The sequence below is a fragment of the Nyctibius grandis genome, chromosome 5 (genome assembly GCF_013368605.1).
Source record: "Nyctibius grandis isolate bNycGra1 chromosome 5, bNycGra1.pri, whole genome shotgun sequence".
NCBI classification, from domain to species: domain Eukaryota; kingdom Metazoa; phylum Chordata; class Aves; order Nyctibiiformes; family Nyctibiidae; genus Nyctibius; species Nyctibius grandis.
Genome location: NC_090662.1, coordinates 66,274,939 through 66,292,249, shown reverse-complemented (window position 1 = coordinate 66,292,249; position 17,311 = coordinate 66,274,939). Strand labels below are relative to the sequence as shown.

The 17,311-nt window shown below is 36.8% G+C and overlaps 2 protein-coding genes across 8 annotated transcripts in view; both read right to left on the bottom strand.

Annotated features, from left to right (window-relative positions):
- The window catches only part of SYCP3 (synaptonemal complex protein 3), a 37,795-nt gene extending 25,350 nt beyond the window's left edge, over window positions 1-12,445 (bottom strand). For 2 of the 7 annotated variants that reach the window (XR_011048273.1, XM_068402161.1), the window contains exons 1-5: window positions 9,241-9,314; window positions 5,463-5,607; window positions 4,209-4,284; window positions 3,091-3,125; window positions 610-727 (exon numbers count right to left, since the gene is read on the bottom strand). Coding sequence is in view for 6 of the 7 variants with exons in the window: in XM_068402161.1 (XP_068258262.1) it covers window positions 610-727; window positions 3,091-3,125; window positions 4,209-4,284; window positions 5,463-5,607; window positions 9,241-9,276 (410 nt within the window). In the remaining variant the exon portion in view is untranslated. Of the gene's footprint in view, window positions 1-609; window positions 728-3,090; window positions 3,126-4,208; window positions 4,285-5,462; window positions 5,611-7,658; window positions 7,905-9,240; window positions 9,321-12,354 lie in introns of those variants that run through there. The other 5 variants (XM_068402164.1, XM_068402163.1, XM_068402166.1 and 2 more) reach the window with 5 other exon arrangements.
- Window positions 8,847-17,311, bottom strand: part of GNPTAB (N-acetylglucosamine-1-phosphate transferase subunits alpha and beta) — a 47,005-nt gene continuing 38,540 nt past the window's right edge. The window contains 4 exon segments of the mRNA XM_068402156.1: window positions 8,847-9,540; window positions 10,717-10,807; window positions 12,355-12,522; window positions 16,217-16,315. Of these exon segments, the coding sequence (XP_068258257.1) occupies window positions 9,463-9,540; window positions 10,717-10,807; window positions 12,355-12,522; window positions 16,217-16,315 (436 nt within the window). The 3' untranslated portion in view covers window positions 8,847-9,462.

Genomic DNA, 17,311 nt, shown 5'->3' with positions numbered 1-17,311 from the left:
TATGTCTTTCTAACCCAAATACAGATCTTGGTTTTAACACAAGGGGTTTATAATGAAAAACTGATTAGCTCATTCATGAGTTCATTGTGTTCTAGTTTCTCTATGTAAACTTAAATTTTGTCAATGCAAGTTTCAAATAACCAAGACAGTTACAGGTATTGCTGACTTTAAGTTTTTATCTGTCTCATTTCTATTAACCAGAATGGTATAAAAATTTTACTGAACATTTTTCAATTTTCAAGTAGAAACAGAAAATTCCCACTGAAGTGGAGAAAATAAAAACATTGGTTTAAAAGACAAAAATAACATCCAAGGTCATTTTCCATAAAGATAAAGCAAAAGTAAAACCAGCTCTTTAAGGTACCTTGCTCCCAAAATTCCAAATCTTAGATTTCGCCATTCAAAAGAGAAAGCACTATGCTGAACTGTTACCATCAGTTTAACAAGTGGGCACAACTGGAGGCAACAGAAACAGAGGACCTGAGCAGATAATTTAACCAGTAGACACACTACTTGCCATTTAACTGCAAGAAGATGGACCAACTATCCATGCTGTGACACAAAAGGGAATTTGATTTCACAGGTTTGAAAAACAAGGGTAAATGTTACCTTTGCTCCTGCTGTGTTTTCCAAACATGTTCAATCTTCTGGTTACTGGTTTTGAGTGAGGCTTTCGTATACATTTCTAATCTTTTCCTCTTAGCTAAGAGAGCCTTGTTAATGTCAGCTAAAAATCAAAGAATATTCAGAAATTAAGCATACTGAGATACATTGTGCCTTTTATTAAAAATGCTGATGAGTTACGCTTTGGAGAAGAGAACGAGGTGTGTTCTAATGGAAATAAGCTAATGTGATCTGGGCTCCTGGCTGCTGTTGGCATGGGTGTGAGTGCTACTTCCCTAAGCCCCCCATATATCCTAATCTACACCTGGCCTTTGGAGTTGCAACTACTCATTGCCCAGCCCCACCATCTACTCTAGCATCTGCTTCGAGTCCCACCTCTCTCAGGGGCCAGACCTACTGGGACCTACAATAATGTGTCTCAGCTTTCGTTTCTTTCATTCTGGGCGGGACGGTAGTGGGTACGGTGTCAGCCTGGCTCTGAGCAGACACACACAATAAACTGAAACTGTCCAGCGGTTTGAACTCAGGGTAGCTGCAGTGCTGCCATTATGTACATTTAAATCACTTCCTTACACACTGTCATCGTGTGTTCCCCTACGGATTATGGTCCAACATGCACTTCTAACATAAGCATACAATAAGCATGCATAGATGCTTGAAACACTATCCAATCAGTTTGCACTGCATATCTTCAAATATTGTATTTGGACATCTCAGAGTCTGAATTCTCCATTCAAAGCCAGAGATACCTTGTGCAAACCTGACTGAGCACAGACATCTTGCTCTTCTCTCTAGTATCTAATTATGTTTTAGTCACACCATCAAAATCCTCACTTGTTTAGCTGCATGACTGCCGTGCCAGCTCAGAGTTTCCAGACCTTCAAGGAATTTAGTTATGCTGACACTTTTCAATTTTTTTTTTCTAGAAAAACCACACGTTTCAGATTAATATTCAAATTACACAGATTTTAGAAATAAAGAATAACAAAGAAAAAAAAGAAAAAAATATGTGATTACTGACACTGTGAACATATTGAATGAATGAATGACAAACTATTTTTCATACTTAGAGAGACAGTGCTTTTTAAAAAGCACTCAAGTTAATATGAGTCAGTATGTTTGTTTCACTTTAATTTACATTTAGAGATTTAACAAACAAGTCACAGCTTAAGGTTAATACAGCAATTTAATTTTCTTCTCACTGCAGATTTCAGGAAACATCTGTCAAACCCCTCTCTCTAATTTGCTGAGGCACCACCCCCTGCTAATGCCAAACCTATTATTCTGAGCAGACAGAATCCTCTCTCTGATCCATTCACTTTCCTTCCTTCTATCCTATTTTTGAATCTTCAATAACAAGCCATCCTAGCTTTTTAACATTGAAATCCTCCTCCTATCTAGACTGCTAGATCTACAACAGCATTCTAATGTGTACTTTAATAGCAAAAATTCTTAATTCATGGAATAAGGAATTCCTTAAACTCCTCTTTGACCTTACAGGCAGGTAATGACTGTGTACAGCATTTTCTTATACATACAATCAAAGTATTAACCAGCTACTGAGTATGTAACGCTGGCATTCGGATGGTTTCCCTTCCTTCCACTGCTTTTCGATGCTTTGTTACACTGTGATGTGTATTATAAATTCTTTACAAGTGAAATGTGTTTTTTCTCTAACCTGTCAGCTATCTAGAATTCAGCTGGAAATTTAACTATAAGTAAAGCCATCTGAGGATCTGATTATGACTAAACTAAATCCAGGTAGGTGACTTGCATAAATCTCTCAGCACTAGATGACTGGCATTACTTACCCTCATTCTTTAGCTCTTCTAGAAACTTGTACTTTTCTTCCTGAGTGCTGAAATTCTCTTTTCTACCGATTCTCTGTGCTCTAGATTTCTGAAGGTGTGGAGTACAGACTACTCTCTAGGTCATTCTGTATCGCAACTACAATCTACTTCCAAAATTCCTTGTCTCGAATTAGAACTATTTGGCCTATTTAGCTGCTTATATTAACATTTACATGCCCCTAATTTATCACTCAAGTCTTGCAATCCCCAATCTCTTCTACGTCATTGTAACAAAAAACTAAGAATAATAAAAAACAACAGCTAACTCATATTGTCCCTTTTCTCTACAATATAATTACTACCTCGTAAACTTCATCTTAAAATTGGAATTGATAATCAAAAGCACTCATGCATCTTTCCCTTTTTCCTTTGTAATTACCTACATTAATATTACATGTCACTTCATATGCAGTTACTCCCTTCTCTTCTTTCCCTTTGATCTACTTAGATGTAACTCTTTCTGAAAACTGGCTTTTTTCAGAAATGCTGAAAAGTGCTACAAAGACTGGTCATTTTATGTAAATCTTGAAAGTTATTTGATGGTAAAGAATTACTGCCAATTATGCAACTTAAACATGATTTTTTTTTTAATTTATTAGAATGTAAACATACTTACCTCCAAATCTTTCCAGCATATTCTGTACTTCACCCCTACAAAACAGTGTTTAAAATTTTTATTTGCCCATTTTCTGACTTTAGAAGACCTGTTGTATATGCTTAAAACTAATTTGATTCACGTGCCTATTACTTGTAAGCAGTGACAGAGCTGCTACTGTTCTACAAGACAAAAAATGACTCTCCTGTGAGAAGTCTCTTTTTTACACTGATTTGCTGTTTTTTTAAAAAAATTACTAGAATCTATTAACTTACTCCCCAGTAAAAAGGCAGTATTAGGAATTAAAGGGTCATGAGGGAGGATGGTAAATAAAATTGATCATTCCCTGTACAAAAAGAAAACACAAAAGGTATTTGGCATATCAAATGAAAACAAGTCCATCACAGCTAGCATGATTGGCACAGTAAGAAAAATCCAAGACAAGTAATATCACGGTTCTTTTTAGAACACTTTTAAGATGATAACACCAGCGTGTAATGCAGTGGTACAATAGCTAACAAGTCCAAAAAGGGACATGGTGGGTAAAGAAAATGTTTATCTTGTTTTTATGTCATCTCCAAAGGATATCGCTTTCTTTTTTGAAGAGTAAAAAAAAAGGAAAAAGGAAAAAAACATATCTTCAACTCAACAGCTATAATCTTACTGAAAGCTATTTCAACGAACACTTTTTTATTACATTTACACTGCCCATAAATACTGAATTTCATAAGATTTAGCTGTAAGAATTTATTTTTCATGCAATAGTTGGATCATTTAAAGTCCTGTTAATACCTTCAAGCAACTAAGATCAGAGGGGAAAAAAAATGAATGAAATTATCAACAATTTAGGATAAAACTTAAATCAACTTTTGAAAGAAACAATAATTTTAAGAACTCATACAAATATATCAATTTTTTATAGATGTTTAAAAGCATCTACAAAGAAACAGCAGAATTACTCATTCCAAAATGTTGCATTTTCTTTTTTACCTACAACTACTGTATTATCTGTCACCTAAAATTTTAATCAAACACAAAAAAAAAAACCCACAAGCAAAACAAGCATAGTGAATAACTGAAATCAGTATTTAAGACTTGCTTATTTTGGAACAAATAATAAAAAAATATCCTAACCTTACCCCACATCATCTGGAACCACATGAGTAGTCACCAAAGGTCTTTTCTTCCCATGCTTGTCCATTACTGGTGTTTCTCCTTAATACAAATTTCAAAAAGATTTACAAAAATATCTTATATTTTGTGGGGGTCTTTTGAATTATTAAAAGTGCGATTACTTTTCTGTAATGCCACTTCTCTGAACATGTCTCATGGGTCTCAGTTCCCATCCGTAACACATGCAGCTCCTAAAACTTTGAATCTGGAGTTGACAGATGGTGGTAAATTATTCTGCAAGGCTAGATTTGAGCTGGCACTGCCTTGAGTCCCTCTAGAGTGGTCTCCAACAGTTTTAGTTTGTCTGTCCACTGCTATACACTGTTACTCCCAACTCACAATATAACAATCATCAGAAAGATAAAAATAATCTAAAAATTGAAAAAGCCCAATCTCTTAAGAATTTCATTTTACTGTAAAATAAGTACTGAAATTGTGTACTCTGACCTTTAAAAAAGCAAAATCACAAACAGATATGTATATTCTTTCAAAAAATAAATATCCCTGGCTGTTAGACTTCTATTAACAAGGGGAGGGGGAGGAATTTAGTCTGAACAATGAAGAAGTGGGAGAAATTAAGGGAAACAAACCCAGAGATAACTGCTGAAGGACAAAAGTCCAGAAATGGAGTTACATCAAACTTTACAAAAAATTACCATGTGATGAATGAAAACTGCATTTTTAAGCAAAGTCTACTTTTTTATGACACTCCCTCAAAATTAAACAAGAATCCCTTGGTTGACTTCTTTTCTTTTTTCCTCAGTGTTCTCTGCTTCTTCCTCTTTCTTTTTCTTTTCTTTGGTTCAGATTCTTTCTGAAATACTCTTAATCCTGCCAGCATTAAGACTCCACCTACCTTACCTGACTCAGCGCTCCACACAAGCGAGCAGAGCTCTTCCTCTGTTCTATCCTGACCTCACAATGTTATTTGCAGTCAGGTGATGGAAGGATATGGCATTAAAATAAGATAACAAAATCATGTAACAAAATTCTTCTCTATTAAAGACTCCATCTATAATTTTAAGACATAATACAGAGCTATTCTATTGTGTTCTCTTACCAATCAAAATTATACAACAGGAGGCTAGCTGTCACAAACATTATGAACCATGCTTACTCAGACACCTGCTAACACAGAAGTCTCTTCATTTCTATTTATAGTCAGAAATATTATAAACTTCACATTTTAAAAAACAAACAAACAAAAATCATATAAGCACCTTCTCTAATATCTTCCTCTGATCCACTCAGCTCTTTTCTTTCCTCCTGAAAGTCATAGGCAGGTATGGTTTGATCTTCTTGTACTGGTTTACCAGCTTTTCCTCCATGCTTTCTTCCTGATGGTGCCATAATGAGATTTTCGTCCTACTGAAACGGTATGTTGTATTTGTTACATAACTTTCCCCACAATACTTTGAAGATAAATATATTTTCATGCTTACATTGACCTGCTATGGACAACCCTGTAACAGTCTCCACCTGTAAGGATATTCAAGCAGTCAAACTGTTTTAGTTTTGAGATAATCCACAGGATTACCCATCAGTGATGTTTTTAGGAACAGGGTCAAAAAATTCCAGGGCTAGTAGGAACATACTTGATTCTGCTGAAAAACAAGGAAGTAAATTATGCACTTTCTTAAGGTGCCTGCCTGCTCAGCTTCCATTATGTTTATTATGTATTTTGTCATATCCAGTACTGCATTCCCGAAAAGCTATGCCAGTATTCTGATTTACAAAATACAGAAATGATAAACCATAAAGAACAATCTGATTCTACAGGGCATCCCACACTAGACAGACAAATATGCACACACATATACCATTTTTAAAAATCCTGGGCAACTTTCACTTTCTGAATTATCTTTAGCTATTATGCCTCTGCATTCTGTAATGTAACTAATGTAGTTTCTGTAGTTGTAAATGTTTTACAAATACACTGCCCTTTTAAAAAAACAATGCTAATTTCTTTAGTAACATTAATTTTTATATATTCTGTGTGTTTTTATTAACTATTTAAGAGTAAAATATCTATTTAGAAGGAAAAGAGCATAGTTGTAATTATTAAATGCATGGGTGACAAAATAAAATCATTTTTCCTTAAGACTTTATCAACAATAGAAGTAATATCCAACAGGAAATACCAAGCTACTGAGTCCTTGCTGAAATATTTCTTCTCTTGTTGTCTTTGATAGCAAGAGGTATGAAGCATTTCAAGTTACGTGTTACATGACATATACTTTTAAAAATCCTTCACAAAATATCACGATTACTTCGAAGATGGAAAGAATACAGAAAAAGAATCAGGTGCAAGTACCCTGTTTTCCAAACTGAGCAACACGTGACTCAGCAGTGGATAAACTTCTCATTCTAGACGCAATTCAACACAGCTAGAAATATCAATAGGTTTTCCACAAGCCAGAGCAAAGATAGATCTGAAAATTAAGTTCACACACTGAAACTGAGTAATCCAGCAAAGATCTTTTGAATGTCCAGGACTGTGAAGTCCCCCCAACATTAACAGCTGTCTCACACACCTGAGTTTCCCATTTCTATTTTTTTAAGTAATTGTCCATAGCTACAAAAATATGGTTTTTAAACCACATATTACATGGATCTATATACAACATGATCACACTAAGCTACTAAGAACATCACTTTTTAATACCCAGCTTTTTCTGTGGTTGATGCTTCTCTATATAGTATGAAGTGAAGATTTTTAAACTTTGGAAATTTCTTTTAAAAAAACAAACAAAGCCTCTTTAAATTATTGATTGGAAAATCAAGAGCTCTTGCATTAAAATTATCCTCAAATTAGAGAAAATTTTCAAGGCTCATTCTGCTTTTCAACTACTGCAGCTGTTGATTCAAGGAGGAAAGTACTGGATGGCAGCTGGCTGTGCATGTCTCTGTGCTGCCAAACAAAGCGCTTCAACTTCAAACTTAAAGCATGAACAGGTATTTATTTATATATATTGTGTAATATATTTACATATATTTTATCTCAGTCCCTCCAGACACTGCAAAACAATCTTGCCACCTCACAACCCCATACAGCCTTCACCCATCCTGTGTAGCTACTGGGTTTAGCTGATTCAAATACCTTCAATCCACCCTCTGTGTATTTAACAATGATTTTCCAGAGAAATTCACCTCCTTTTTTCACTCTGCCCAAAAAGATGTGAAATAAACCAGTATTTGTGTGAATCTCCTATGTGGGGGCCCACCCGTTTGTACCTCAGAGCAGCAAGGGAGACTTGGGCTCGCACCACACCATCGCCACAACAGGTTTTGGGGGGAAGCGCTGGGGTGGCAAAGGCTGAGGGGCACCGCAGTGTCCTAACCCTGTTTCTTACTCCCTGCCCAGCCGCCGTTCACCCTCTGCCTCTGCCCTGCCAAGGTCCCTTCTCCACTCTCACCGCCTCACCTCCGTGCAGCACCCACCACGGCCGCCGCCGCCCCACACAGAGAGGACCCACCAGCGGCAGGCAGAAAGATGTCACCTCACAGCCTCCCGCCGGCGAGAGGGAACACCTCTCCGTCCCAAACCCTCCGCCTCACTCGCACCAGAGCCTCTCGCGCCCTGAGGCTCCCTCCGGCGCCCCCCGCCTTCTCCCAGCCCAGAGAGGCAGACAGGGATGACAGGACGCACTCCCCGCCTCAGTACCTCCCGCCCGTCAGAAAAAGGGGGGAAAACTCGCGACCGCACAAAGGGAGGGGGTGCATGCGCAGTATAACACGCCCCGCGGGGCCCTCAGGAGCGGGCCGCGCCAGGCAGCTCGAGCTTATTCAGCGTTAAACTCGTTTAAACCTCACATCCCTTTATCCATTTTTTTTTCTAATAAAGGGCTTTAATTCCTTATTCAGACAACATAAAGTCTGCAAAATATGTTGTGGTGTATGTAGGCAGTGGTATGATGCCAAGGGAGGATTTTTCCATAGGTCAATGCAATCATGCAATATTTCTCCAGTCAGGTTAGTTTCACAAACTATATGTTTTATGTTTCAGATTTTTCTGCTGTTCTCACGGGATCTTCTGTCCTCACCCAGTTAAGATGAGTGAGTTTGGTTTACTTTAAACAAAAAACAGCAGACAAAATTGTTATCATATTTTAGTTAATTTCCAAGCAAACCAAGTATCTTACAATACATATGCACATACATTTTGTACATCATCTGATTACAAAAATTAATGCTTTTTTAAATACTAATACAATTAACTGAAGATACACCACCAAAAATTTCTGCTTAATAACATTCAGTATCCTTTCCCACATAAAACTGTACTATTCTGATCTCTCAGCAAAATACAGGGCCAAACCCTGTTAAATTTAAAAACACCAAAGCTTCATATGTCAGTATAAATATTGTTTTCTGAAACAAAACACTGCTCCCATACATTGCTACATTAAAAGAGTTTGTTATCCATTCATATAGAGGCACTTTTGCTTTTATATTTACAATGCTTGTAAAATACTATACCTTGATAATTTTCATTTGATTACAACCCTCTCTTTGTAATCAACCAAGAAATAACAGCACTGTACTCTTTGGAATATAGTACAACAGATAAGATATAAAGTACCATTCAAATAACCATTACTTGCTCTGTTACTGTGTATTTTTTTATTAGCATACATTTCTTCCAAATTCCAGTTCAATACTACAAACAGGGGGATGAATTGTCACTGTGCTTTAAACAATGTCAACATCAATAAATGTATCCTAAATCTAAATGACAAGTTATATAATTCTCAATTTTCCCGTAGGGCTAAAAAAAAGCAGCAACCACAGAAATTTGCAAAACATTTCGGAATGCAACATCAAGGACCTGTTAAGCTGATCCCAAACAACTTTGCCTTCCAAGATTTTATCTAGTTGGCAACATCTACTGCAATAAATGCAGATACATTTCTTTAGGTAACCCTTTTTATAAAAAAGGATAACAAGGCCAGGAACTAACAGTTGTAAGGTAAGATCTGTTGAAAACTGCCTACGTACAGGTTTCCTGCAATTATTTTTTATGTTGTTTTGCATTGCCACAGCTCCAGCAGCTTGTATATCATGAAGAGTACTGCAGAGATTCTAACTGTAGATGCATGATTTTTTTTCTTCATATCAACGTAGTTAAATATCAAACCATAAAAGACACTTATGAGAGAGAGAGATATTTTAAATGCTTATGACATCTTGAGGTAGACTGATCTCCAAAATAAAGCTCTTCTACACTTTGATTTGTTCATGACCAACTTCCTTTTGGATCCTTCTCCTTGGAAAAATCTTTCGTTTAAGTGCAATTAGCTGAAGAGAGGAAAAAAAAAAATACAATATTTAGTTCTCTGCTGGGCTAGAGCTGCACATTCGGTCAGGCTTTCATCCTTGAAACTATAAAATCTGTACCATCCATGGTAATTAAGTCAATACTGTCTTTTTTTTTTCCACTGCACAGGAAGAAAGAGTTATTTACTCAACTTCATCTATTAGGAGTACACATTTCCACTGGACTTCTCAATAACCAGAATACAAGCAAAAAGTGAAAAATACTGTATGCCTATATTCTGATTATTTTAAAGTTAATTTATGTGTTTAAATTAATATAACTCCAGGCTACATTTTTTCTAAAAGATCAACAGAACGCTGGCATCTTAAAACAGTATTTATATACCTAGCTGTACTACTCAGTTGAATACTCCCTTCCAAAACTAAAGTTACTAATGGAGGGCAACTTTTCAAATATATACAAAAGGCTGAAAATCAAGCGAAAGATTCATGCAAAAGTTACAGGTGGGAAAAAAATAATAATCAAAAGCCAACCTTTCAAGAATTACACCCTCTTCATCAGACCACGGAAAGTGTTACTTAAGGCCCCAACCTGCAAAGAATTACCCATATGATTTGTTCCATTGTCTCCCTCTAAGTTTAGCAGGATTAATCAAGTTCAAGAAAGCCATTTTATGCTTGCAGAAGTGGAAGGTTTTTTCCTTCGAGTCAAATTTAAAACCTTTTGAATTCAGTAGGAGTCTTCGCAATTACTTAGGGATGAGATTTAGATAGGGGCCCTGAATACCTTGAGATTCTCTTCAGGACTACAGTATTGCTATTACTTAAATTTTCTTCCTGTTAATTCTGCGCTTTTGCCAATATGTGTGTTAACAGACCAAGACTTTCAAAAACAATTACTGATTTTGAACATCCAAATACAGCACACTTATGATGGACTTGACAGTCACAAAGCACCTGAAAAGGGAACACCACTCTCCTTCCCATAACACAACTCTCTTTTCAAGGAATGTCAACATGATGACTTAAAAATTGAAGCAACTTAATCATCAGTCATGTATCATCTGTACTTTCCTTTATGAAGGAAATATCCTAGCTATGCTTCAAAACTTATTTTAAAAAAACAGTTTTATGTTATCCTGAAGATACAGCAATCTATTAAACACTATAGAATTGATAAAAAGATACTAATTTTACCTGTTCAGCAAAAAATGAGATGACTGTAAATACAATAAGTGTTACTAGAACACAATGGGTCCAAAATTTGAGCTTGTCTCTATACACCCTCCTGCACGGAGAAGAAAATGGAAAAACAGTTTCATGTATTATAAATGTAAATATATAAACTTTAAAAGTTTCCATGAAACAGGCAAAGACAGTTTTTTCCAATACTTAAAGGGTGGCTACAAAGAGGACAGAGGCACTCTCTTCACAGAGAGCCACATGGAGAGGACAAGGGGCTACAGGCACAAGTTGGACTGGGAGAGGTTTCATCTTGATATAAGAAAGATTTTTTTACAGTGAGAACAATCATTCACTGGAACAACCTCCCCAGGTATGTCATGGAGTCCCAACCACTGGAGGTTTTCAAGACGTGACTGGACTGGGTGCTAGATAATCTCATCTAGGCTCCCTTTCCCACGAAAGGCAGTACCAGATGATCTTTTGAGGTCCCTTCCAACCTGGGCTGTCCTGAGCTTCTCTGAAACATTTTGATAATGCATGTCCGTTAACTTGTGTTATAAGAAGCAAAATGCTTATTTACTGCATATTTGAGCAGTAAATGCAAGTTCTGCATATTTCATAACTAACTTTACTTTCAACGTAATCTTGGAACTACTCTGTTAGCCTCCTGGAGCCACTGTGGGGTGTTGGTTATATTGGCTCTTAAACCAAAATTAAATACCATTAAAGACAAAGCTGGAAAACTCAACTGAAGGTGAACATGGATTTCCACCAGCACTTCAGCATGCTGGTAGAAATCTGCTTTGCCTACAAACAAGTCAAAATAAAGCGTTCTTTTGACACTAACAAAGTCCTGGTGGATAGCCTCAAAAAGGGAGACAACAATGTGTCTACTCCTACAGTCCAAATTTCTACAGCTAACTGCTGAAATAGGTTTGCCTTCCACTCCTTCTGCCAGTACTACAGCAGAGTTTGTAGCACTACAATCATGCCTATTCTTGTCACCTACAATCCTTCTGATTCTTTCTACAGTTCCTCTAGTATTTTCTTTCCTTACTAACAGCTATTTCTCATAATTTGCTGATCAGCAACAAAATTACTATTCTACTAGTCTCATTTTTATCACTATACCTGCCAACCTTTTGCTTGTATTCTCAAATCAACTTCTCCAATTTCTGAAATTAAAATATTTACAAAATGGCAAGAGGTAAACACACATCAAAATTTCACACATTATGTAAAAATGAGACACACATGTATCTTTTCTGATGATTATCCAGCTCATTGCAGTCTGACAGATTAAAAAAAAAAAAAAAAAATCACTTAGTGAGAAAGGTCACAGAGTTTATATTGCCCCTGTGCAACAGGCATTCCAAACAATGGTTGTTTTACATTTAAAGAAAGACAGAAGTCCTGAATTACTTTTAAAAAAAAAAATATTTGAAGTAGGTTAGGACCAATCAATGAAATGCTACCAACTTTATAAGCAACAGAAAAAGCCAGATCCTACAAACCTCAAATTTTAGTCCATTCAAGTCTTTCCACAACTCCTTCATGACAATACTAGGGAAAAAAATGACTTGTACTAATATGTTTTATAATACTATGCTATCACACTACAATAACTTGAAGAGAACCTGTGCAACATACCATTCTTGGAGTTCATGCATGTGAAGGAAACGATTCCGATATTCCCTTGGCAATTCAAATTGGGAAGGTATGGGAAACATTGATTCATAAAAATCCCTGAGCACCGCTTTCACTGTCTGAGCATCCTTATGATTGTGATCAATATTGTCATTTAGGCAAACAAATTTTCTAGAAAACAAGAAGTCTTTGTTAGAATACTTCCTTTAATAATACAGCAAATGTATTGGCAAACTAAGAACACAAACAGAATCCTTTTAAACAAAATTGATACAGTATCCTTTTAAAATGAAACTGCTATATTTGATACTAGTAATCAGTTTCCTTATTGTTGCCTTATTTTAAATGAATTTTATTTTAATTGTGAGAGCACCAAGGCAGACAGCGAGTCAAAACCTCTGAGGAAACATATGAAGCCACATTTCTCCCTCGTCTATTTACATAATGCTGCCATCTAATGGGCACTAGGATGCATCATCCCAGAGCCCACCACTGGATGCAGACAGAAGGTCAGAAGGCCGGCATTATGATTTCGGTAAGGGTTTTAAAAGTTTTAAATAAATTACCATGAGTAAAGTATCTTAAATAACGAAATGAGCTCCAATGTAGGAGGTAAACGTATTAAATTATTAATATTTTACTGTGTGTGCTGCACTCTTCAAAGAAAGTCAACATAAAAACTACAGAAGATTGTACAAGAGGAGGCAAAACTCGGTCCTCAGGCTTTGAGTTACTGAGAACACTATATAAACTGAGCAGAACATGACTTGAATCACAGACCCAAAGCTGAACTTGTATAATCAGCCAAAATACAAACAACAGCAATAACCTGGACAGAATTAACATGGAAATCATTGTGACCAAATAAGCGTGCTCCCAATAATGCCTCTTGCAGAGAGTTATTTCTCACGTAAGAAACACATGACTATGTTACTGCAAATTATTCAAACTAAAGCAGCAGCTAGTGTGCTAGACTGCTATGTAACCTTGGCCACTCTGACCTGGTGCTTGACAGCAAAAATTCCCTTTTCCACATATGGGCAAGGTTATGTGCTTTATTTATATTGTGAGATACAGGACCCTTACATTTTCCCCAGAGGCAGAAATCGTATCTGGTGACATATGCCTTGTAATGGCTAACCTTTGTAAATAAGTAGTTCTGGTCAGCTGTATTCTCTGTAGTACGGTGTGCTTTTTCGAAGAGCAAAGTTCAGATTTCCTACATGAAGCTGGAAATAAGCAGAACTCTAGAGCACGTGAATCAGCCTACACAGGGCATTACCACTTCTCCTCAGTCTGTACAGAATCTGGCATAATTGGTAACCTTGCTCTAGACCATCATGTGCAGGGGACAATCAATCATTCAAATTGCTACATCTGAGAAGAACAAAACACACCTCTCCTCTTCAAAAGATGAGCAGGCTATGTCTACACTATCAAGTAATGCTATGCAAAGCAGCTGGTAATGGCAATCATATGTCTACACTACAAGCATTTTGGGAGTTCACTCTGGACTATCCTTGACCTTGTGCCTTGAACTGGCAGCTCATTAGCCCAGGCAATGCAGTAGCTGCACTCCTGGAGTTTATATCCCTGTTTAGCTTCATCTGAAAGAGATGCAGTCTACAGACTGAGAGGTTGCTACACATAGCAAACCAAAGCACAGTAAGTGGGAGCGATGAGGATATTAACCGGTTTCAAATGGAAAGACTGTTTTAAGCCATCCAAAAGAAACCAAATCTGAAATTCCTTTGGATATTCCAGAATTAATGCCTAGATGATTAAGGCTCACTTTTCCTTAAGGATGCAAGAAAAAAAAACATTTTAGGCAGATCAGTAAGTGAACAATACTTTTAGTTTGTCCCAAGGGAGGCACTGAATACCTGGTATTATGTTGTTTTATATGCAGGGAAAACATAGCAAAGAGAAGGAAATGGCATGCCTACATAGCCATGCCAGCTCTCCTTTGCTAACAAGATATGGCGACAGTACCGCACTATACTTTGCAGGAATAAATACAGCCCAACCAATTGACTCAACCTCACTTCATGAACCAGCCAACAATCTGGGACTACAATACGCTATTGTTCCTTCATAGAAAAAAACCAAAAGGGTATGCATACATGGAGTCTCAGGCTGAGTCCCTAATAGCATGACAGTGCATTGTATGAAAATTAGTGAAGATTCAAGACAACACCTCACCTGCCTCATCTTGCCTGTTGAGGTTTCCAAGACAACAGACTAGATACCCTTACTCAAATACATCCTCATCTAAGGATGCAATCACTCCACAGAATAAGCAGCTCCATTTTAAATTGCTAGAAGGCCTCAATCCATTAGGCATACTCACACCACAACCCACACAGTGTCAGGATCAAATCTGACATCAGCAACCACCTTTCAAAATAAGCCGCCAGTGACTGCAAGCATTAACTTGAACACTGAAGGTGAGAAACTCATGTTATGTGCCCTCATTGGGCCTACCAGAAGGCTTGAAATCACACCTACTTTCAAGAAAAAGTCCTAGTCAGCAGATACAAAGAAATGGAGGAAGAAGGGGAAGTGGCAGGATGAGTTAGGGCACTGCCTACTCTTCTTTTGAACCGGGTCATTGTGGGAACTGGAACGCAGGAGTTATGTGCCTGGAAGGCACTCTTGTAAGGAGCAATAGATACAAACCACCTTCAGGTGCAAAATGTCTCAAGACTAGCATTCTCCTTTCTGCATGAGTGACGTAGCAAATAGTACAGTGTAAGAGGCAAGTGAAAACCTGCTCTTTATCTACAAATGCAAATAATGGTGTAGCTTTACAGGCAGCTGAGATTACCCAATAGCTTGCTGTGACCTGCAAGAGCAGGTTTCACTTTCCCTAGCCCAAGGTACCTGGTCCTGCTTTCCTCGCTCTGTTTCTTGACACTTGTCAGACCCCTCCTTGAGGCCAAACTCATTAAATTGGCAGAGAACTCTATAGTTTTCTGAAGACAGAAGAAAGATGCAAGATAAAGAGGGTGCGGTGCAACCAAGAGGAAGGAAGGAAGGAAAGGAGACGGGTGGAGACACTGTCTCACTTCTAAGACAGCTAGCTATTAAATTATCTCACCGTGTCTTGTTGAATCCCAGTCTTGTGCAATGGGCTCAGGACTACAGTTAAATGCTTCTGCGAAGCAAATGAGTCTCAAATACAGTGTCCTTTGTTTTGCAAGCTGGTTGCTGTGAAATGTATTCCAGGACATTTATTCGGCCTGTTTATCTCACAGTCATTTCAGGAGCCTAACTCAACACTACAGAGTCTACTCTCAGATTTGGGTATCGACACCTTTCACCACTGCAGAGTGGAGAAACGAGGACTACCTTTCAGCTTTAGATTGTTTCTCACCAAATATAAAAAAAAAATAATACCTCTTGCCATGTTGTAACAGAGCATGAAAGCATAATGAATACTCAAAACTGATTTTGTAGCAAAATAATCCACATCTAAGTTTTATTTTAAAACTGGTACATGAAGCAAGTCAAAATGCTCTTCCTTTAAAATAAAACTACCTGCAATATAAACTGTATGCTCTTTAGAATGGCAAAAATGAAACCCTCAAAAATAGCCGAAGTTTGTAAGTTTTCAAAGGGTTTAGACATATAAAAATGTAACAGAAATTAATGAGATAACCCCTAAACAATAGAGTAGTCACTTAGCTTCAGTTAAATAGAAAAAATTAGAAGTACTTTTGATTAAAATTGGTCTTACCCTGTAACACACAGTGTAGAAATACACAGCAATAAATTATTTTTTTCAACACACAAACAGTTTAAACAGTTGAAGCAGAAAATTAAAACTACCACAAAACTTCATACAAATCAAGAAATAGGATACCTGGGATTTTTTCGTATGTCATCCAGCTGACCAACTACATGGGAAACATTTGTGCGAATCATTTTGAAGGCAATTTCCTCTTCTCCCATGATTTCAAACCTTATTGTTAAAATAATATTTATAGATTAATAACCTAAAGTCAAGTTCAATAAACATTAATATTTTATTTAATAACTTATTTGTAATTGGACTGGCCAACCTTCACTAGAATTTGCCATTTGCTTTCTATCAGTATATTTACATTTTTCAACTAATGCTCTTGCACAGAACCACTTTCCTACAGAATTATTATTAGCCACCCATAAATCGAGGAACTGAATTCTAATACAAAGTATATAAACTACAAGTTTTGGCATAAGAGTAACAAGTGATCTGAGAGTAGACATAACACTTATGCTATCTACATTTCTGGTTTCTTTTTTTAAGCACACAGAATTTACAATTGTCATTTATAGTTACACTTCAGACACGAGAAAACACGTTCTTATTTTCCAATCACCAACCCCAGAAAAATCTGAAAATAAAATTAGAGTATATAAAATTACAACCTTAAATACAAATAAAACCTTCCTCATTCACCTAATCAGTAACTTGCAAACAAAACAAGTATATGAAATGCAGAAGTATCATATCATCTCTGAAGGGTATCTTGAGTTTGAAAGAGCATTTGACCCCAGTGTAACAGTCTTACTAGAGGTACCACACTTACATTTTTCACCTTTCTTATCTTGATGTAAGAAAATACCCTGCCTACTCCTTGAAGTCTCACCTGAGAACGTACTGCATTTATAACGCTCACAAAATTAACAATACAAGTATTTAATACTAAAGTTCAACAGAACAAAAGAGCAGCATATATCCTAATGCTATAAATATATTACTATAAAACAGTTTAAATACAGCAAATCCTTGCCCCCACCCCAACGTTTTTCAGTCTTATTTGTTGTCAGCTTTTCAGTTTTAGTGTAAACTCTCCTAAAAAGGCAATTATTTATAAAGCTTACACAGCACAACTTGAGGTACTATGTTTTAACGTATAATAATGTCCAAAAGCTGCCTTTAATTCTACAGTTTTATTTGACTTTGTAGCCACTC